The 21,535-nt window shown below is 52.9% G+C and overlaps 1 protein-coding gene across 2 annotated transcripts in view; it reads left to right on the top strand.

The window, feature by feature from the left end:
- Window positions 1–17,092: 17,092 nt before the first annotated feature.
- TNFRSF1B (TNF receptor superfamily member 1B) overlaps window positions 17,093–21,535 on the top strand; it is a 35,956-nt gene continuing 31,513 nt past the window's right edge. For both annotated transcript variants that reach the window (XM_027110145.1, XM_027110143.1), the window contains exon 1: window positions 17,093–17,234. In XM_027110145.1, coding sequence (XP_026965946.1) covers window positions 17,157–17,234 — 78 coding nt within the window. In that variant the 5' untranslated portion in view covers window positions 17,093–17,156. The remainder of the gene's footprint in view (window positions 17,235–21,535) is intronic.

Below are 21,535 nucleotides of genomic sequence, written 5' to 3'. Positions count from 1 at the left end.
GAGGCCAAAGGGCAGAGAAGAATTCTATGTTTAAATTTTTCTTGCCTTGCCATAAAAGATGGATTCTATTTCACAACTGGTCACAACTCAGGGGCAGTCTGGGGCCTGCATTCCACCACAGGCAGCCAGCCTGAAGCCCCGCTCTATGTCTCCCCTGGTGGCTGGAAGGAGACCTCGCCCATCCCACCCCCAGGACTCCAGTCCACACCCAGACCTCACAACCAGCCTGGCCATCGTACCAGCCACTGCCTGTCACATGGTCGATCTGAGAACCAGAGCGAATTTCCCTGCCCAGTGATGACGGACCCCTCCTTAACCTCTGGTCGTTCTGACATCCAGGTGGGCAAACAGACAAGGCCCCTGCTGCCCAGGGTAGCAGTTCCCAGGCTCTAAGGAACCGGCACACCCCTTTTCCTGAACAGTTGTAGTCAGGGAGTGACAGTAAGTAAGTAATAAGCGTCCTGCAGAAACTATTGCATTCAAAGAAACTCTGTTGTTTCCCAAGACAGTCTTGTAGGTTGTAAACTGCACTAGGTTCCTAGAATCTCTAAGGCCAGGGCCAATCCCTAAGACAATACAAGGGCCTGAATCTGCAGCACATCCCTCCAGCCACGAGAGCCTAAAGAAGGTGTCTCTGGCATCCTCTCTGTCCCACGGTCATTGGGACCTGATTTGTTGAGCTGAACAGAAATGAAAATCTGTGCAGAGATGAGAGGCAGCTCTCTGGCCGCAGTTCCTTGTGTGCCTTCTCTCCTCCAGCCCTTCCTTGACCCTCCCTGTCCTCTACCATGTAACAGTGGGGGAAGTGTGGGGTGGGAGGTGTTGGGGCCAGGATGGGTCGGGGGAGGGATTCACAGGTAGGGCCAGAGAAGAACGCTTTAATGTGTCAGTACCCTTGACTGGAAGCCAAAGTGAGAATATCAAAAGCTTCAAGGGCAGCTCCTTGGGCCTTAGGGATCAGCCGGCCGAGCCCATCCTGGGCTCCTGCACCCCACCCGTCCGGGACCACATAACCAGATCAGTGAACAAGGTCATTCTTGAGTGGGATCGTGCTCTGTGCTACCAGAGGGCCCCACTCGGGACTGTGGCAGAGAGTCTGGAGGGCAGGGCCAACTCTAGCCAGGTGGTCAGGGAGGGCTTCTTGGAGGAGGTGCCCTTTGCACTCTGCATGAGTGACATGATGGGTGGGCGAGGTGGGGGCCCGCAAGCATGCCGAGAAAGCAGGAGGCAGGGGGACCACAAATGCCAAGGCCTTGAGGTGGGGCGCTCCCGGTCCTGAGGTTCAGGAAGCACACCGCCTTGTAGAAGCATAGTGATCAGGGCAGAGAGGAAAGGGAGGTGAGCGGGACTGCCAGCTGGGCCAGATCCTGGAAGGCCTGATGGGCCGTTGTAAGGCACTTAGATTTTATCATAAATATTGTAAGAACATCAGTCTCTTTATATCTATTTTCCTCCTATTAGAACAATAAACATCCTGGTATTATCTCAGCAATGGGCAGGAAAGGCAAACCAGGGGCCGCGAAGGTCGTTTTAACCTAATTCAGAGGGAAGCTGGGCTAAACAGGCAGCAGTTGCTGGTAGCCAGGAAGCTGTTGGATGTGTTTTCTCAGAAAGAGCAGAGAGCTGAGACTACATTCCTGGTTAACATTGCAGCCCTGGGCCCTCAGCTGATGTCACCACACGGAGTGAGGAGTCTGTCCAGTTTCCCCTTTCTTTGGGTGTCTTCCAGGAGAGTAAAAACCAAACCAAAAGATCCTGGAGGCTGGAGGCGTTTGTGTTTTGGTGTGGGGTGTGGGTCATTTTAGCATCGAGGCCCGCCCTTTCCTCCTTAGCCCTCCAGCACCTGCCTCTGTCCCATTTCATTACCCCTGCTTCCGATGTAGGGGGAGGAATGGGCCCATTAGAGTTCAACCTCCAGGCCAATGCAGTTCCCAGTACACGGCCTCAGGTGAAGCTCTCAAGCGCTTTTAACTTCAGTTTCCTAATCTTCAAAATGGACGTAATAATTATCTTCCAAGATGGTTGTGAGGTTCAGCAGTAAGACAGGTAAAGAGCTTGGCCTGGTGCCGGGCATATTTCCTGTTCAGTAAATGATATTCATCATATGTAGCATTTTATGAGCTTTAGAGATTACCCAAGGCTTTCTACATTCTTTACATATTTGGGCTTCATGATAATAACTGAAAGGTAAATAGGTTGAGTATCAGTTCCCCCTTTTATGAATTGAGGCTCAGAGAGGTTAAGCAACCAACCCACTGTCACACAGCCTGGAAGTGCCAGAGCTGGAATTCAACACTTCAACTCTGGCTGCCTCTGTGGTTGGGGCTGTGTCTACATCGCAGTTACCAACTGGCACTATGCCTTCTGGACCAGTTTCCTTTAGGAAGGGCAATTTTATTCCTCTTTTATGGGGAGGCAGGGACAGTTGCAAGAGGCTGGGTAAAACCTTCCTGAGATCAAGTGGCTTTCTGATGCCTCTGACCAGGCAGAAAGGACACAGAGCTGACCTAGTCAGAGCCTTGTTTCTTGAAGCTGCTTTCCTTAACAGTGGTCTGATTCTGAGGTCAGGGTTGACACAAGGCTGGGAGGACAGGCAGGACAGAGAACGTGTGCTGGAGAACCTGTCTCCAGGAAGGGAGACATGTCAAGAGCAAGCCTCCCCATTTTACAGATGGGAAAACTGAGCCCCATAGAGGTACCCAGTCTGCCTAAGGCCCAGCTTGGTGCTCTGCGGTGGAGATAGCTCTAGCCATACGCTGAGACCTGATGCGGGGAATCACTCTTTAGTCCAAGGGAACAGTAAAGATTACTTGCCAATTTTTATTCTTCCTTTCTTTCTTTTTTTTTTTAACTGTTGTTAAAATAAAGGTAATTGTGGGGCTTCCCTGGTGGCGCAGTGGTTGACAGTCCGCCTGCCGATGCAGGGGACACGGGTTCGTGCCCCGGTCCGGGAAGAACCCACGTGCTGTGGAGTGGCTGGGCCCGTGAGCCACGGCCGCTCAGCCTGCGCATCCGGGGCCCTGTGCTCCGCAACGGGAGAGGCCACAACAGTGAGAGGCCCGCGTACCGCAAAAAAAAAAAAAAAAAAAATAGTAACTGTGGTAAGAGACTTGGGTTCTTATTATAAGACAGCTTTGCAAGAGCCAAAGTGGCCCCCATAATCAGACAAGAATATTGTAGGAAAAGGGCTTTGCAGCTTCACGGGCCTGTGGCCTGTACAGTCACAGGGCCCCAAGCTTAGAAGGACCCGTGATTGGTTTAATGCTCTGCTGTTGCTGTCTGAAAAATCGATAATTTTTGAACAAGGGGCCCTGTGTTTTCATTTTTCTCTGGGTCCCCAAGATTCTGTAGCTGATCCTGCATAAGGGGCAGGGAAATTATCTGTTAGCAATTTACTCAGTGCCAAGACACCTTACATACATCACCGCTTAACATCACAGTGACCATATTTCTAGATGAGCTTGCTGGTCCCCGTTTTTCAAAAGTGTTGACCGGCTAGTAACTGACCTTAACTGTCCTGGTTATCTCCTGCTACGTCATGAGCCACTTCAAAACTTAGTGGCTTAAAATCACCAATGGGTGGTTATTTTGCTCACAGGTCTGCACTTTGACCTGGGCTTGGCAGGGGACAGCTCATCTCTGCTCACACAGTACTAGCTGGCACTGGAGAACGCACTTCTGAGACGGCCGCAAGCTGGGGTTGGCTGTGGGTTTCTCTCATGGGCCTCTCCTGGAGCGGCTTGGACTTCCTTACATCATGGTGGCTGGGTTCCTAGAGCAAACAACCCCGTAACAAGTGGAAACTGCCAGGTTCATAAAATCGGAGCCCAGAAAGGGGCATAGCCATCACTTTTGCCACACAGAGCCCAGAGTCAAGGGGAGGGGATGGAGCCCCCACCCCTCAATAGGAGTGTCAGGGAATGAGATCTTACTAGGTGCCAGGCATTGTGCCCCACACTTCACATATTGCCTTATTTCTTCCTCCCAGTAATTCGACTCTTATTATTCCCTACGTCACCTCAAGGAAGCTGAATCACCAAATCCAAGTCTGTCTCCGGAGTGTGAGCTCTGGACCACGGGCCTGACCTGTGCGTCCAGGGATCCACGCAATCAGAGTGGGACAGGGCCAGAATCTGTCTGATTCGAGAACATTTAAGGCTTTTGAAATTATCAGCTCCAACGCCCTAGTTTCCCAGATGGGGAAACTGAGGCTGCGAGAGTTCTTGCTGGGCCTCCCCTGAGAAGGGGCGCAGGGTCTGGCACCTTCCAGGGCAGGAAGGGGCCCCCCTGGGGCTGCCCGGTCAGGAAGTCACAGAGAGCTGTGGGCAGATTATGCAACGACAGGCTGTCGCAGGGACACTGTTTTTCACTGAGATGATGCTTCACTCAGGAAATACCCACAGCCTAGGCAGGTGTCAAGGGAGGGCTCCTCGCTTCAGGCGGAAGACCCCCTGTGAACGAACACTGGGGCACTCTCAAGGTGGACCAGGTCCCCTGGGCCAGGCGTGTTTATCAAAAGTTCCCTGAGAGCCACCCTGCGCCCCTGTGAGCTGGGCTCAGACAAAAGAGATGTAGGAGGCTTCATCCCTGCCATCCAGGAAGTCACACACTCGTTAGAGAAATAATAAAGAACTCAATTATTGAGGCTTTGGGGCTATATCATTGAAACCTCACAATGCTCTAGGAAGTGGTGGCTATTATTATCCCTATGTTACAGATGAGGAAACCGAGGCACGGAGTAGTTAAGTCACTTGCCCAAGGGCACACAGCTGCTAAGTGGTGTAACCGGGATACAAACCCAGGCTATCTGGCTAGAGTCTGAGTTTCCAACCATTTGGCCATGCTATTCCATTGTAGCTCAGACTGGGGTCACCAATGTGCTGTGGCCCCAACCCTGAGTCCCAGGCCCTATAGAGCACTGTTTGGGCAAGTACAGGGCTCAGTAAATGTACAGGGCATGGAGTTTGTCCTCTGACTCCTGTCCACCTTTCTTTTCCAAAGCCCAGCTCTGACCAGGCCATTCTCTCACAGAACCTTCGATAATTCCCCAGTGCCTACAGGCCAGAGTCTGCCAGTCTGGCTCTCCCAGGCCTGTCCTGCTGCCTGCATAGCTTCTGTATCTGAAACCCCTCTGAAACCCAACTGTGTTCCTCCCAAGTCACCAAATATGAAGGGCACATCCCCACCGTGAAATCTCGCTCAGTGACCCAACTCCCAAACCTCTATCTTCAACTTTCTCCTCCTTCTCCAGAAAGCCTTCCAGGACCATCCAGGACCAGGACCTCTGTGTCCTCTAAGTTCCCACAGCACTGACTATGAAGAGGGTTGGAGGCCTAGTTTCAGAAGCCGCACAAAAAAAATTTCTGTATGAAAAGATGAATTTATTCATGCATTCATTCACTCAGCCCCTCATTTAGTCACTCAAGCAACAGATCTGTGTAGGGCACCTACTGCGTGTCAGGAGCTGTGCTGAGGAACACAGTGGGGCTGGGAAGGGAGGGGATACATGGTACTGCTCTCAAGGAGTCAAAGCCCAACTGGGGAGACTGCTCTGAAGTCAGGTGATGGCTGAGGGCATGGTCATTGCTGTGACGGAGGTAAGCGTGGGGCTCTAGTGCCCACCGCATGGCATCTAGCCCAGGTGGTGGGTCTCCACTTCCTCCCCTGTAAATTGGATCTAATAAGCCCCTATGCCAAAGAGAAGCTGCAAAGATTAAACTCATTCATTAATTTGTTCAATAAATATTTATTGAACTCAAACTGCTGCTGGGTGCTGGGGACACAGCCCTGCCCTCATTGAGAGGGACAATAAAAAGTGTATGAGACACCTTAGCCAGTGGTAACTGCTACAAAGACAAAAAGCTCAGTGGGGGTCCTAGGTGTGGGTCAGGTGCGCAGCCAGGGCTTGGGGGTTTCACACAAGTCAGACAAAATCTGGAAGTTTGGAGAAATTTGGGGCATGCAGGGGGAAGTGAGCCGTTGTGATTGGGGTGTCAGAAATGAGGGGTTTTGTGAGGCAGGGGTGGAGGCTGCCCCACCCCTGCATTCGGATCTCTAGATCTCTGGGGGAGAAAGGGGTGAAGTGATGGAGCTGGTTTCAGAGGCAGGAATTATTCTGCAGGAGCTGGGAGGGAGAGTGGAAGGGCTGGGCTGGGAGGTTGGTGGGAAGTTGCAACAACCTTGGGAGAGCTTGGGAACTGCTGTGGAATTGGGGCCCCACCGGGGTTTCCTTTGGGTGTCAAGGGGAAGAGGGAGGCTGAGAACTTCGGGAATTTCACAGGGAAAGCTTCCCCTGCACCAGGGGGAGACGCAGGACTCCAACGTGGGCAAGCAGAGTGTATGGCCACCATTAAGTTCTGAGTCTGCATTTACTGAGCACTTACTATGTGCCAGGTGCGGTGGACTCCCAAACTCTGATCATTACAGCATCCCCGCAGGGAACTTAGAATGGGACCTCCCCCCTCCCCCCAACATTCTATAGGTGAGGAAATGGAGGCTCAGGGAGATGAAGTGATTTGTTCAAGGTCAAGGTCACACGGCAGTAAGTGGTCTGAGCTAGGACTTGAGCCCAGGTCTAGAGGGTGGCCAAGTTGATGCCTTCTTGGTGCTTGAAATGCCACCATTCATTCCTGGGAACTAAATGTTCTGGGATCCTCATGTGGGTGCACGGCTGGAGCAGGATCTCCATGAACTGTAGGTGAAGGGGCCGTAGAACTCTGCCTAGAACACAGGAGGTGCTCAGTACTTACACGTGGAGTCTGCAGGTCAGGCAAGACATGCCTGGGACGGGGGGTGTGGGGCTCTGGTTCCCTGGGAGTGACGTCCTGTAGACAGACTTCACCTGGGAGATGAATTAGAGGGGGCCAAGTCACTGCCACCTACTTCAAGAAGCCCCCGGGCTCCTCAGCCAGGGTCCCTCTGTCCTCCTCCAAGTGCTTGGCCTCCACCCGCCGAGTTCCTGCAGCAGTTGTGTCCACAACTGAGTCATCCCTGCCCAGCCCTGCCCGGCTGTGGCTGGTAGACGTGTCTTCGTAAACATCCAAATGAGTGAAGATTGGGAAATTGTAGCACAGGAAAAATTACTTATTTCTTCCTTCTTTTGATTTGGGAAAAGGAAAGCTTGCTGGGGAAATGAGGTAGGTGACTTGGGCACTGCTGACGTGCAGGGTCTCCTGTGCGGCATCTCCCAAAGGGAGGGCTGGGTACTGTGTCAGGAAAATGGGCCCAGAGCCACCTCATGTCCAGCCTGGTGGGGAATGGCTCCCCGGCCCTGTCACCCCTCCTGGCTCCTTGGCCGTTCCTGCTCTGAGCCAAGTTTTCGCTAATGAGAAAAAAATGTTCTTGTTAGTGTCACCTGTAGGCCATCTGGGCTGGTAGGCCCAGGCGGGATGTGCCGATGTGGGGCAGGGCTGATGTGCAAGAGGGATTCGCAACCCCCCCCAGATCTCAGAGCCCCATGCAGCCCCTCCCTCTCAGAGTACAGATGGGGAAACTGAGGTCTGGAGAGGAGAGAGATGTGCCCGAGGTCACATAGGGAATCAGTGGCTGTTAGGACTAGCACCCAGGTTGCTGGTGCTTTAAAACTTAAAACAAAAACTACACACCTTTATAAATAGAGAAGTAACTAATTTGGGGGAAAAAGAAAAACTAATAAAAATAGAAAAAAGTGTAGGGAAAATAACAAGAATTATACATGATCCCATCTCCCATTATAAGCACTTCAAACATTTTGGTTTCTTTCCTTCTTCTAAATAATTTTTAAAAATTATCTTCAGTGACTTATTAATAAAATAAAATCTCCCAACTTATGGTTATACTTGTTATGGGTGTTTGTTCATAGCCCGACTCACATTGTTAAAGTCATTTTCATCCTACAGTTACAAATTGTTAGAAATCCATAACTGAGACTGTCAGCATGAACCCCATCGCCATGGAGGCCGCCCTGAGAGGATTTGCTTCTGCTGATCGTGAAGGGAATGCCCAGAGGCCTCCTGCTTTTAGTTCTTGTTCTTTTATTTAACCTACAAGACCTGCTCCTTCTCAGCATCTGTGCTACCTTAGGGAATCACTTTTGCCTACTTCAGATTTTTAATTATTCCCATTATTCTACAGAGTCTGCGATCACCGATCCCGACCGTGGGATTTTAGGGCTCTGGGGAAGTACCTCAGGAGAAAGCCAGGCTAGAGGGGAGAAAACCTTCCCCAGCCCCCTTGAGCTGAAGCAGCAACCCTTGGATCTGTCTTGTAATATAAACTGGGTTTCCATCCTAATGGACATCATTATTGAGTGCTTGCTATGAGCCAGGTACTTTCCACGTATCATAGTGTTTACTCTTCAACACCTGCATTGGTATCAAGATTTAATGCGGAGAGGTCATGTGTCCACATCGTGCTGGCTGTGTGGACTTGGATAAACTCCTTAAAATCATCTACACAAAGGACTATTAGGTCCTGCCATTCAGCTCGCCTGGAGTTATTGCAAACATCAAATGGGAGCCCAGGTGTAGAAGCTGGTGAGTTAGGGAGGAGCGCTGACGACTTTAACCCTGCCACACCCGAATGCCCGGTCGGGGGCGGGGGAAACTATTAAAAGCCACAGAAGAAGCTCTTCTTCCTTCATTTATTGGTGAAGGGTATATATACCACGTTGCCGATGAGCTAAATTAATACTGCAATGATGTCAGTTCTCCCCCAAATTTTCTTGTCAATTCAGTGCAATCTCAATTAAAATCTCAGCTGGAGGGCTTCCCTGGTGGCACAGTGGTTGAGAGTCCGCCTGCCAATGCAGGGGACACGGGTTCGTGCCCCAGTCCGGGAAAATCCCACATGCCGCGGAGCGGCTGGGCCTGTCAGCCATGGCCGCTGAGCCTGCGCCTCCAGAGCCTGTGCTCCGCAACGGGAGAGGCCGCAACAGTGAGAGGCCCGCGTACCGGGGGAGGGGTGGGGGGGTGGAATCTCAGCTGGAATTTGAAGAATTTAACAAGTGTATTCAAAAATGTGTGTGGAAGAATAAAGAACCTATAGAATTAAGTGAATTTCAAAAAGGGGCTAAGGAGATTCACTTTACCAGATACTAAACATTCTACAAAGTTCTACCAATAAAAAATATGTGCAAGTAGCCTAGGAACAAGAATGAATGGAACAGAAGGAATTGTTCAGCGACAGACCCATGCAATTATGATCAGCGATTAAAGGATGGACTATTTTGCCAATGGTATAGGAAAGGCTGACTCACTCTGTGGAGAAAAACGAAGTTGGGTCTCTAGATCTCATATACCACATATAATTCAGTTGTATGAAAAACCTAGATGTGAGATGTAAAATCATAAAGCTAATGAAAGAAAATATAGGAAAGTATTTTTACATCCCACTGTAAGGAAGGATCTTTTGGCTAAGAACAAAATGGCAAAAAATTTATGGATTTGAATTACATTAAAATTAAAGTTTTTTTTTTCTTTTTTTGAATCAACAAAGAACACTATAAACCAAGATACCAGACAGATGACAGAATGGGGAAGTGTTTGTGATACCTAAAAATGACAAGGAATTAATATGTAGAATATACAAGGAATTATTGCAAAGCTACAAGAAAAAGACAGGAAATAATAGAAATATGGTCAAAGGATATGAATAGGCAGTTCACAGAAGGGGAAACCCAAATGACTAAGTAATGAAGAGGTGCTCAAACCCACGAATATTCAGAGAAATGCAAATGAGACAATGGTGGGCTCCACTCCACACCCATCAAATTGGCCAAAATCAGAATGTTGGCTAATGGTGAGTTTTGGGGAGAGTGTGAAGAAAGGGGAACCCTGTGACCATGCTGATGGGAAGGAGTGTGGCTGGCGTCGCGGTCCTGGAGAAGTTTCTGGCAATGCTGGTGAAATAGATACACAATGACTCCAAGATCTGGCAGTCCCACTTCAGAGAAATGCGAACGCCCACAGACACCACCATGTGCTTTACAAGGACACATGGATTGAGTTTATGGGGGTGGGGGTGGGGAGCAGGGATTGGGGGGAAAATAAAGCAAGAGAGGAGGCTTGTAAGGCAAGATCTGAGGAGTATGATTCACTGAACCCGATGTACCTGAGAGCGAGAGAAGTTATGCAAAAAAAGATTCCGTTCACACCAGTGACCAGGTTATAAAATAGCTAGGAATCACTTACCCAAAGGGGGGAGGGGCTGGAGGAGGGACTAGTCGAGGGGGTTGGGTACCTGCCCAGGCTGGGAGCGGCCCAGTTTGTAATGGGGTGGAGAACTCAAGGCGAGGCAGGGAAACTGAGGCCAGAGTGTGTCTAGCAGGCATTCCTTGTCTTTGAGGCTTTACCTAGAAAGTAAGGACCAGCTGCTTCTTGGCTCTTCCAGGGCCTGAAGGAGAGTCAGTGAGAGCGGGGTTTGGAGGGTGGGGTGGGTAGGTGGGCAGAAGGAATGAACGTAGGGGTGGAGGGGTGAGGGACTGGGGGTTGGGAGTTGGGGGAGGGGAGACTCATCCTTTAGAGGAAAGGAATATGGCAGGACCTTGGTGAGGCTGGAAAGAGGAAGCAGAATTGAAAGCCCTTTGAAAATATAAAGGGCTATCAAAAGAAACCCGCTGACAAGATCAAATGTCCTTGCAGATGTGGGCACCTGGGAGGGAGACTCCTCACATACTGCTGGGAGTGTGAACGGCACAGCCCCTTGGGAGAGGAATTTGGCAGGACCTAGCGAAAATGAAAATGTGTAAACCCCACAGCCTGGCAGTGCTACTTTCTAGGTTTACGACCTAGAGAAAATCTCAATCCCCTGCTTCAGGAGACAGGTACCAGAATGTGCATTGGGGCCAGAAGTGCAAACACCTGACAGTCAATTCGCAGGGCAGCAGGTAAACAGAAACGGAGGTGGGGGAGGGGGTGGGGGGAGTGGCGGTCAGGCGTGCAGGGCAGGACCAGGTCTGAACTCAACAACACGGAAAGTTCTCAGAAACACAGCCGAGGGGTGGTGGGGGGAAAAACCAGGGGGCAGGAGAGCGTGCCTGGTATGTTGATATAAACACAGAAGCACGTGTATAATAATACTCCCTGTCGTTCCTTTCCATGTAAAGGCAGAAGACAGATTTGAGAGAAACATGGCAGACTCAGAGGAATAGTTACCTTTGGGGGGAAAGACAAGGGACTAGACCAGGGGCTGGGGGTCAAGAAGGACTTTGATTTTAATTAGAGAAGAATCTGAAGCAAAAAAATAATTCAACAAAAATTTACTGAGAGCCTACTATTAAAAAAAAAAATCGAATCAGTGCCGGTACTGCTTTCTAGGTGTTGGGGACACAGCAGAGAACAGAACAGACAAGGTTCCTGCCATCATAGGAGAGAGAGACAATAAACAAATAGAGAACTTATACTAGCTTCTATGAAGAAAAGTAACTTTAGTTAGGAGAGTTCAGAGAAGCATCTCTGAGGAGGCGGCATTTGAGCAGACTGGACCAAAGTGAGGGGGGGAGTCACACAGGTGTCTGGAGGACGGGTGATCCAGGTGCTTTGCCTGTGCAGGACCAGCCAGAACAGAGGTGTCAAGTGATAGGATAGAAAGTCAGAGAGGAAGGAGGGCAGCCCCAGTTGTTAACGTTGGTCAATTCTGGGTAGTGGGAATATGGGTGTTTCTTATATTATGCTTTGGATTTTTTTTTAATTAAAAAAAAAACTGAGACAAAGACAATGTCAGGTTAAAAAACAGATGGGTGTAAAATGCAGCAGCCTGGTTTGCAGTAGGATGAAAGGGAGAACTACCCATTGTGGAAGGCCCTGAGTGGGATCAAAGGTGGTCATTCCTGCAGGACAGATATGTCCCCTCTGTACTGTTATGTTTTTGGGGTTTGTTTTGGCTTAGTTGGGTCTTAGTTGCGGTGCATGGGCTCTTCGTTGCGACGTGCGGGCTCCAGAGCATGTGGGCTCTGTAGTTGCGGCATGCGGGCTCTCTAGTTGCGGCACAAGGGCTCAGTAGTTGCGGCACACAGGCTTTAGTTGCCCCGCGGCATGTGGGATCTTAGTTCCCCAACCAGGGATGGAACTTGCGTCTCCTGGATTGGAAGGCGGATTCTTAAACTGGACCACTAGGGACGTCCCCCCTCTGTACTGTTAAAGGCAGTGGTTTAGAATCAAGCCCAGCCCAGCTCCATCCCCATGCCCCCACATCTCATGGACCTCAGAGTCCTTGAACGGCAGGACAGGAGGGGCACTTGGACCTAGTCCAGAGACGGCAGAGGCCGGGTGATCTGCTGTGGCTGCCTCCTTCCCCACCCAGCACACACCTGGCTACTTGGTTAAGCATCCTTTCTTGCAGAGGCCACACACAGGCTCAGAATCCTTTTCAACATGAAGCCCTAGGCAGCTACCACCAAGCAGAGTTAGCATTTAGGCTGAAAGCAGCCTGCCTCCCCTGATCTAATCCAGTGCCCTCATGTTCTAGATGTTCTAGGCCCTCACACAGGGAGGGGGCTAGGATGGGAACTCCCCTGAGTCTGAGCTGGGCCCACTTGCTGGGCTTAGAAACTAAGGGTCTCCAGAAGCTTTGGGGCAGGTTTGGGGATTGGTTCCTGGGAAGAGACAACCCAGAACAGGGAGGTTTCAGTCGAGTGGAGGGAGGAGGACGCCTGGAGGCTCTCTTGGCAACCTTCCCCAAATTGCCTGGGGTCCTCTTTGAGGGTTGTGGGGAGGGAGAGCTGCCCTCCCCTTCTTTGGAAGGAAATGGGGACAGGAGCTGGGGGAGTATTTCCTGGTCCGGCACCCCCTGCCCCAAGCTTGGTATGGCCAGCTCAGCCCAAGACATGGCCCTGGGGTAGGCAGGAGGGCAGGTGGGAGGCCTCGACAGATGAAGGAGATGGGTGCAGAGATGTGGCTCACCCCAGCGCTACTTCCTTTTCGAGATTTTGGGACATGAGTCATCAAGGGGCTGACCCAGAGCATCCCGGGCGCTGAGACAAGCAGGACAGCAGGATGAGAGAAGGTTGCTTGCCCAGGCTGTGGGCCAAGCTGGGTGGGGCTGGGGAGGGGGTCCTGCTGCCCAAGACAGGATCCCACTGGAACTCCTGGAGACCAGGCCACAAGATTTGATGGCGGGTTCTGAGACCTCCCCCACAGTGTAAACTCCCCTTCCCAGAGCGACCACAGCAATGCCTTCCGAACCACTCTCAACCACGGCACCTGTTGCAGCTAAACCCTGTTTCCCAAAAGGTGTCTGTCAGTCACCAGGGGGCTCATTAAAAAGCCAAATTGTCAGGCCCTCAACAGACGTGGGAGTGGGGCTCAGGAATCTGCCTGTGGAACAAGACTTGCAGATGGTTCTGATGCTGGCTGATGCTGGAGAGCCATTCCTCCAAACGGTTCACTAGAACACCCAGCACATAGTAGGTGTTCAGTAAATATTGGTGGACAGGCTGGCTGTTCTCGTGCACGATGCCTGCCGTGGCTAAGCTTTCCTCGACACCAGTTTGTAAAGCACGGGCATCAGCTTGCTGGGGTGGTGTGTGCGAGATGGCTGGGGGCTATGGGCTGCACTGGGAAGTGAGGAAAGCCTCCAGGGAGCCCCAGGGTTCAGATAACTGTACACGCAGCCCCTGAGTTGGGGACCAGAGGGCCATGGTCCTGTGTGCTGGAAGCCTGCCTGCTACCCATTACCGAGGAGCAAGTGGGATTTTTCTGCGTCATGGGACTAGGGGTCTAAGAGATGCATGGCCTGGGAGACCTGGCAGAGTGCATAGGGTCTGGGAGTGATGGAGCTGGACTGGATTCTGGGGCCTGGACCCTGACATTCACTCAGACTTTCATTCGCTCACTCACTTCCTCTCCCCTTTCTTGCCTCCTGTGTACACTCGTCCTGTATGCAGCCCTTATCCACTTCAAACCTACTGAGCCCCGACTCTGGATATCACCTTGTCAGCAGGGAAATAGAGGGGACCACGACCAAGTCCCACTGCCCTTGAGGCCCACACAGTCCAGCAGTGAGAGGCAGACAGATGAGCAGAGCTCCTTGACTATGTGCTTGAATCCCCTGGCTTGACATCGCAGGCGTTTAGGGACCAGAAGACTGATGGGAGACTCTCAAGCGCCTGTGCACTACTAAGCACCCAGCACCCCAGGGATGGCACCCAGCAGGTGCTCCAGAAAGGTCGTGATGTGAGTTGGAGCCTGTGGCTGGATGGGACTGAGGCGGCAGAGCTGGAGCGAGACAGGGTGCATGGGTGTGAGCCGGGCTGCTCCAGGTGTAGGTTGAAGGGCAACCGTGGGCTCTGGGGAGGAAGCCGGCTTTGGGTCATCTCTGACCCATAGTGCTTCCTATGCCTTTGGAGGAGTTTGGAGGAGTCCACGGGGGGGACTCAAGAAGGAGGTCAGGGCAGGCTCCGGCTCACTCTGAGGAGGGCATGAGGAATGTTTAAGGGCATGAGGAATGTTTAAGGATAAATGAGCAAATGAATAACAGTAATTACAGCTCCTATGGGGAGGAGCCCTGGGCAGGAGGAGCCTGGAGGACCACCACTCATGTAGGGTTCAAGGGGGATATGGTAAGCCATGGCCAGCAGGAGGCTCAGGTATCCCTGGTGCTGGGGAGCCATGGTCAGAGGAATAAGCAAGAAGGTCTCCTAGACACCTGCAAAAGTGCCCCGAGAGAGAATGAGCCAGAAACTGCCTCCCAGAGGCCCCAGTGTATGTGTGTGGGGTGACAGCTCTAGCTGCTATGAAACACTGTGCCCTTTGCTTCCAAAACCCTCTCCCCAACCACACTCGGCAGTCAAGAGAGGAGTCGCCGGGTCCTCCCACACCCAGGCAGGATCCAGCCTGGGTTCAGCTGGAGAAGGGAAGAAACTCCCCTGGAGAAAAGACTGTAGCTCTATTGAGCTCCCAGGGCAGCACTGGACTCTCATCTGGTAGACCAGAAGGTTCTTCCTGCCTGAGAGTGCCTGGAAAAGCTCCAGGACCTGTGCAGGATTTCATGCAGAGTCTGGGAAAAGATAGGTCCCCCAAGCAAGTGTAACAAGGAGTGAGACTTTCTCCTTAGACCCTCGCCTGTTATCTGCCTGCGCTCAGCTCCAGGCCCTGCCATCTTGTCCCCCCACCCACCACCCGCTCCACTGCAGTGGGCTGACCCGAACAAACTACATTTCCCAGGTTCCTTTGCTAAGTGGCTCTTGTCTTCGGTTTGGTCAATGGGAGTCACTGGTAGGAGATTGTAGGGTGGGAGGAAGGGAGAAGCCGGATATTTTCTTCCTCTCTGCTTCACGCGCGTCTCTAACAGTGGCTCTGTCTCCTCCACGGTTCCAGATGCCCCCAGATGCCTCAGCTCCTGGCTTTGGTAACGCCACTTCCGGCCCCAGAGATGGTGGTGGCTTCTTGCAGTTGTTAATCTCAGACTAGTCTCCCTTTCCTCTAATTGTTCTTTTAATTTCTCTAACATCTTTACAGCCAATTCCTCTGTATTAAGTACCTTGTACAGAATCACTAGAGAGAGGGTTTGCTTTCCTGGTGGCTTGGCTGTCACTCACCTCTTGGAGTCCAGTTGGTGGAGCTGGGATGGAAGGTGGGATCCCAGGAGGATCCCCACGTTTGGGTGGTGGTGTTGCCACCCCCTGGGATGGGGAGCCATTGGAGGCAATGAGTCAGTGGGGCCCACTGGGTTTGAGGTGTGTAGGGGGCATCCATGGAGAACCGTTTGCTCCTGTTTTCACCAGGTGACACCCCACTCCTGGCCTTTGGCTCTCTCTTATGGATCAGGGACTCCTCCAAACTGCTCCCAGACAAGACTTGTAAGGGCCAGAAGAAAGCTTCATGCTAGCTTTAGAGTCTGACCCTCTCTGCAGAGTTAAGGTTGTGGGCTGTGCTAGCCTCGCCCTTAGCATGGCCCATGTCTTAGAAACGTGTGGAAACCAGGTAATTTCCCAGCCTCCTGATCAGGAGGTGGGATTTTCCATCCGCCAAGTGTCACTTCCCAGTTTCTCACTCAGCACCTAGAAGCATCATCCTTGCTGTCTCCATCACAGGGGTTGGTGGCCCAGAGCAGGGGTCCCGGAACCTCGCTTTGGGCAGCCTGCAGTGAGGGAACAGAATAGCCTCCCCTCCTGCCACCCTGCCCCTCAGAAACGCCCTATGTGCTGGGGGCAAGGACTCCCAGGGCTGGGGGAATATGTTCTGGTCCCGCAGGGCTGGCCCTGGTATTAGGATTGGCACTCAAAGCACAGGGGGTGCAGCTGGAAGCTGGAGTGGGTGCTCAGATGTCAACTCCAGGGGAACCAGCCCTCACGGCCCTTGGCCTGGGCCAGCCCACTCTGGGCTCCCACAGCTTTCTGTCCTAGCCTCTGTTTACTGGTCAGCCACCTGGACAGGGGACTCAAGAAGGAGGTCAGGGCAGGCTCCGGCTCACTCTGAGGAGGGCATGAGGAATGCTTAAGGATAAATGAGCAAATGAATAACAGTAATTACAGCTAAGATGTATACAGAACTTATTAAGTTACTTATATACTTACTTTGTAAGTTTACATACATATATAATATATACTATAGTATGTGTGTTATATAACTTTCAATCTTCGGTCTACCTCTGTGAGGTTAATGCAGAGATGCAGACCCAGGTGGTCTGGCTCTAAAGTCAGATAACGTCTAATGAGGGAATAATTTAGAATGCCCGTGAACTAATGTCAGTTGTGTGGGATGTTTCACCAAATTCGTGCCCCACCGCCAAGGGAGTGGGGAGCCTGCAAGAGGTGGGAGGGGTAGGTGGACGCAGGGCAGGTCGAGAGACAAAACTTCGGGGCAGCCGCAAGCCTGGTGGGAGCCCAACCCCAATGCGGATCTCCTGCCCCCTCTCCCATCCCACCAGCCCCGCTGGGAAGGGTGACTCGAAGGGGAGGGGACGTTAGAAGGAGGCTGGAGGGTCTCAGAGGGCTGGGAGTGGCTGGCGCTGGAGGTATGGACCCAGCGCTAGGTTGGCAGAGCTGGGGTGGGGGGTGGGGGTTGGGGGCGGGGCGGCCGGCTGTGTGGGGCGGGGAGGAGGTGTGTCCACGCCCCGCCCCGCCCCCCGGCCTCTCTTTGGCCGCGCGCCGGCTTTCGCTTTCAGTCGGAGGCGCCAGAGGCAGCGGAGCGGGAGCGGAGGCGCGAGGGCGCAAGGGGCCCGCCGAGCCGCCCGCACCCATGGTGCCCACCGCCTTCTGGGCCGCGCTGGCCGTCGGACTGCAGCTCTGGGCCGCAGGGCGCGCCGTGCCCACCCAGGTAGGTGACTCGCGCGACCCTGTCTGGGGCGGGGGGGGCGCCATGCCATCCACCCCAGGCTGGCGCGCGTCCCCCGCCCCGGGGCGTCCGGGGCGCCGTGACAGGGGTGCGGGGCTCCGAGCGACGGAGGCGCCGCACCCGCCACACCGGATCAGATGCACGCCGCTGGGGACCCTCTGGGGACCCCGGGTTTGGCACACGTGCGCCCGGGGCCGGAACTCTGGCCACCGCGACCCGGAGTCTCACCTTGGTCCCTCCGCCGTCGGTGGCCGGCCAGCGGGCCCTGGGCAGATCCCAGCCAGACTGTGAAACCCAACTCCCGTTATCCCTGCGACCCCTGGCCTCTCCGGGGTGACTTGGGGGTGGGGGTAGGCAGTGATCTGTACTGGGGCTCTGTCCCCACTACAGATGCCCGGCACCTTCTTCAGAAGACTTCCTCCCTTCTGAGCTACGGTTTTCCTCTTTCTTAGAAATACTGGGGCTGCGTGTGTGAAAGAACAGGGCCAGGCGTGCGGTAGCATCTAATAAGGGCACAGTCAGACTGTGGACTGTCTTCCATGCCCTTTGCCCAGACGCCTTCCCCAGGACCCACCTGGAGTGTCCAGTGGCCACTTCAGAGCCTGCCGTCTGTGGACTCTGGGGTGATAGGGAGAGAGACAGTGCCCTCAGGTTCCCCTGGGCTGACCTCCCCAAGGATCTGTGCCTGAGCTCTGGGCGACAGGGGTGAGGGAGGACTTCTGGGCTGGTTATCAAGACAAACATGATGTCTAAGGGGCTCCAGGAAAATGGAGAGAGCAGAGACCCCAGAGCTGTTATTCAGCGCTAACTGCACCCACCACAATAGCAAGGGAGAGAGAGTGTACAGAGGATTGTTCCACCTTTGCCTCTTGTGGCTGTCTCCATGGTCTGGTAAGACAGAATAGCCCCATTTTGGACTTCCCTGGTGGCGCAGTGGTTAAGAATCTGCCTGCCAATGCAGGGGACACGGGTTCGAGCCCTGGTCCGGGAAGATCCCACATGCCGCGGAGCAACTAAGCCCGTGCGCCACAACTACTAAGCCTGCGCGCCTAGAGTCTGTGCTCCACAACCAGGGAAGCCACCGCAATGAGAAGCCCGCAACAAAGAGTAGTCCCCGCTCATCACAACTAGAGAAAGACTGCGTGCAGCAACAAAGACCCAACGCAGCCAAAAACAAACAAACAAAAAAATTAATTAATTGATTAATTTTAAAAAAAGAATAGCCCCATTTTGCAGAGAAGGAAAACTGAGGCTCAGCAAACTCCTTGTGTTTCATGGAAGGGCATGGGGGGCTCTCTTTCTTCCAAAGGGACGCCTCTTCCTTTCCCCTCTTGGCTGGGAGGAGGTGTGCCTCATCCTTTCCTCACGATCTTACCCTGATGGATGGGTGTGTGCTGACCCATCTGGATATCTTGACCAGGGAGGAAGGTGGGAGGTGGCATTGACTCATGTGAGGTGACTCACTGGCTAAGGCTAAAGACACCTTTAGAGTTCAGTTCTCAAGGGCAGAGGATGGAGGTGGTCAGACCAGAATTGACTCATTCACAGTTGGTGCCAGGGTGGGACCTGGGGGCGCTGCCCCAGAGGTTGCTCTGTAAACAGAGGAGGTCAGGAGAGTCCCAGGTCTGAGACTCGAGTGTGGATGCTGATGGCTCTGGTCCCCAGCCTGACTGCAGTGTGCCAAGACTAGGGGCATCACCGTGCCTCAGCGAACCTGGGGACATATGAGCCCCTGGGGGGAGGAGGCACAGGGCTTCTCTGCAGGACAGCAGCTCCTAGTCTTGGAGTTGCTTGAGGGGTTCTCCTGAGTCTCTCACTTCCCTCCCGTGTGCCCAGCTCCTGTATCAGCTCAGGTTCCCTCCTCCGGGACTGTCTTCACAGCCTTTTAGCTGGTCCCCTGGCCCCTGCCCCCTCTCCCACTGATCCTCCTTGGTGGCATCGCTGGGGTGGCCCTCCTCAAATTGGAGTGCCTCTCTCCCTGCCTGGGAAGCAAAAGGCTCCCAGTGGCCAAGGCAGAAACCCCCAGGTGTCTCAGGCCAGAGCGAGTGAGGTCTCCGGGTGTTTCCTGCCACCCCTCTGCATCGTACCCTATACCCTACGAAACACGGCCATTGTGTATCTTCGTACTCCATGCTGTCTCTCTCCGTGGTGCACCCTTTCCCCCATCCTTAAGGGTCTTTTGCACGTTTCCCCCCACCCCCCACGCCAAAGCCTTTCCTCACTCTCCCAGTTGGATTTTTAAAAAAATTTATTTATTTTCTATTTTATTTATTTTTTTGGCTGCATTGGGTCTTCGTTGCTGTGTGTGAGCTTTCTCTAGTTGTGGCGAGCTGGGACTGCTCTTCACTGCGGTGCGCGGGCTTCTCATTGTGGCGGCTTCTCTTGTTGCAGAGCACGGGCTCTAGGCGCGTGCGCTTCAGTAGTTGTGGCACACAGGCTCGGTAGTTGTGGCTCTTGGGCCCTAGGGCACAGGCTTAGTAGTTGTGGCGCACGGGCTTAGTTCCTCCGAGGCATGTGGGATCTTCCCGGGCCAGGGCTCGAACCCGTGTCCCCTGCATTGGCAGGTGGATTCTTAACCACTGTGCCACCAGGAGAGTCCTTCCCAGTTGGATTTGATCCTCTGCTCTTTGAACTCCCAGCCCTTCATCCCTCTCTAGGACAGACTACATTCTGCTTTTTAATCTGGTTGTGTTTTATCCACCTCAATCGATGGAAAGTTCCTTGAGGGCAGGTACTGGGGGGTCTTCCTCCTTATTATTAGCACCGCAATAGCACCTGTTGTTTGAATGCCTACTAAGTACCAGGCAGCATGCTTAGGCTCTAACTACAGAATCTTGCTGAAACCTTCCTTATAGCAACTCTTGAAAGGTGGCGTTCCCATTTAGAGATGTGGAAGCTTGAGGCTCAGAGAGGTTATGGTATTTCCCAGGGTTATAGAACTGGAGGGTAGGGGGTGGGGAGGTTCGAATGCAGGTCTGCCTGATTCCAAAGCTCTTCTTACTCTACCCCCCCCACGCCTGTAGCCCCCGTCTGCCCCCACCCGGGTCCCTGGCACACAGTGGATACCCAGTTGTGTCAGATGTAATAAATCAAGTTGTAGAAAGAGCCCCAGGGAGAGCTGAGCTGCTGCAGGCGTGGCGGAATCACTTTGCCTGCAGGGTTTTTGCCTCCTTTAAAAGCTGTATTTGCTGGCTGGTGTGGAATGCGTCATTCATTCATCTCCTCATCCATTCATTCAGCAGACAAACGCCAGTACAGCTGGCAGGATGGGTGAGCATCTGGTGTCATCTAACGGGGATGGGCAGGGCTCTAGCTGCCTGGCTTTCTGTTGTTGCTGGGAGGGGGCTGAGGGGATCTCTACCTGCTGGGTTGGCCTGAGGCTGAGGGGCCTCAATACCTAGGGGCCTGGGGCCAGCTCGAGTTAGGGGAGAGGTTGGGGACTCCTAGCTTGGCCTGGGGACATTAGCCTTTGGTGGAGATGGGTGATTCAGGGTACCTGCAGTCCTGGGATGTCTCTTTGTCCCCTGTCTAATATGCCAGAGGGGAACCTGTTTGCTGACTGAGGATGTGACCCTCACTGTGGTCCTGGGTTTGGCCCAGTGGCTCCTGGAGGAGTAGCCAAGAAGGTTGCAGGGGGAGAGTTTTGATGCCATCCGTGGGGTGTTTGTGTGTGTGTTTCATTCAGCTCTACACATCAACTTAGTTCTCAGGTTTATGCCATGTGGGCTGCTTTTCCGTTGCTCAGACATGCCACACACACCCCTGCCTCAGGGCCTTTGCACTTGCTTCTCCTTTACCTTGAATGCTCCTCCCGCTGATATCCTCTGGTCTCCTTCCTGCACTTTCTTTTGCTGAAATGAATTCTTCTCAGGAATGCCTTCTCTGGCCATCCTACCTATAAAAGCTCCCCACCAGGTACTCTCACTCCCCTGACCTGCTTTGTTTTCCTCTGTAACACTCATGGCCTATTATATTTCTTTCACTTGCATTGTGTCTTTCTACTGGAGTGTTAAGCATGGTGAGGGCAGGGACTTGTTCACTTGTTCATAGCCTAGAAGAGGATTTCTTGTTCTCAGTTCTCTTGGCATTCGGGCCATGTGGTTGCTGTGGGAGTCGTCCTGCGAGTTATAAGATGTTTAGCAGCATCCCTGGCCTCAACCCACTAGATGCCAGCAGCACTCATCCTTCATTTGGGACAGTTAAAAGCGTTTCCAGATGCTGCAAAATGTCCCCTGGGGGAGTTGCCTCAGTTGAGAACCATTGGCTTAGAACGGTGCCTGGCA

Source organism: Aethalodelphis obliquidens, unplaced genomic scaffold, assembly GCF_003676395.1.
Source record: "Aethalodelphis obliquidens isolate GAN/ISIS:26980383/991018 unplaced genomic scaffold, ASM367639v1 scaffold9, whole genome shotgun sequence".
Classification (NCBI taxonomy): domain Eukaryota; kingdom Metazoa; phylum Chordata; class Mammalia; order Artiodactyla; family Delphinidae; genus Aethalodelphis; species Aethalodelphis obliquidens.
This window is presented reverse-complemented; position numbering and strand designations above follow the sequence as displayed.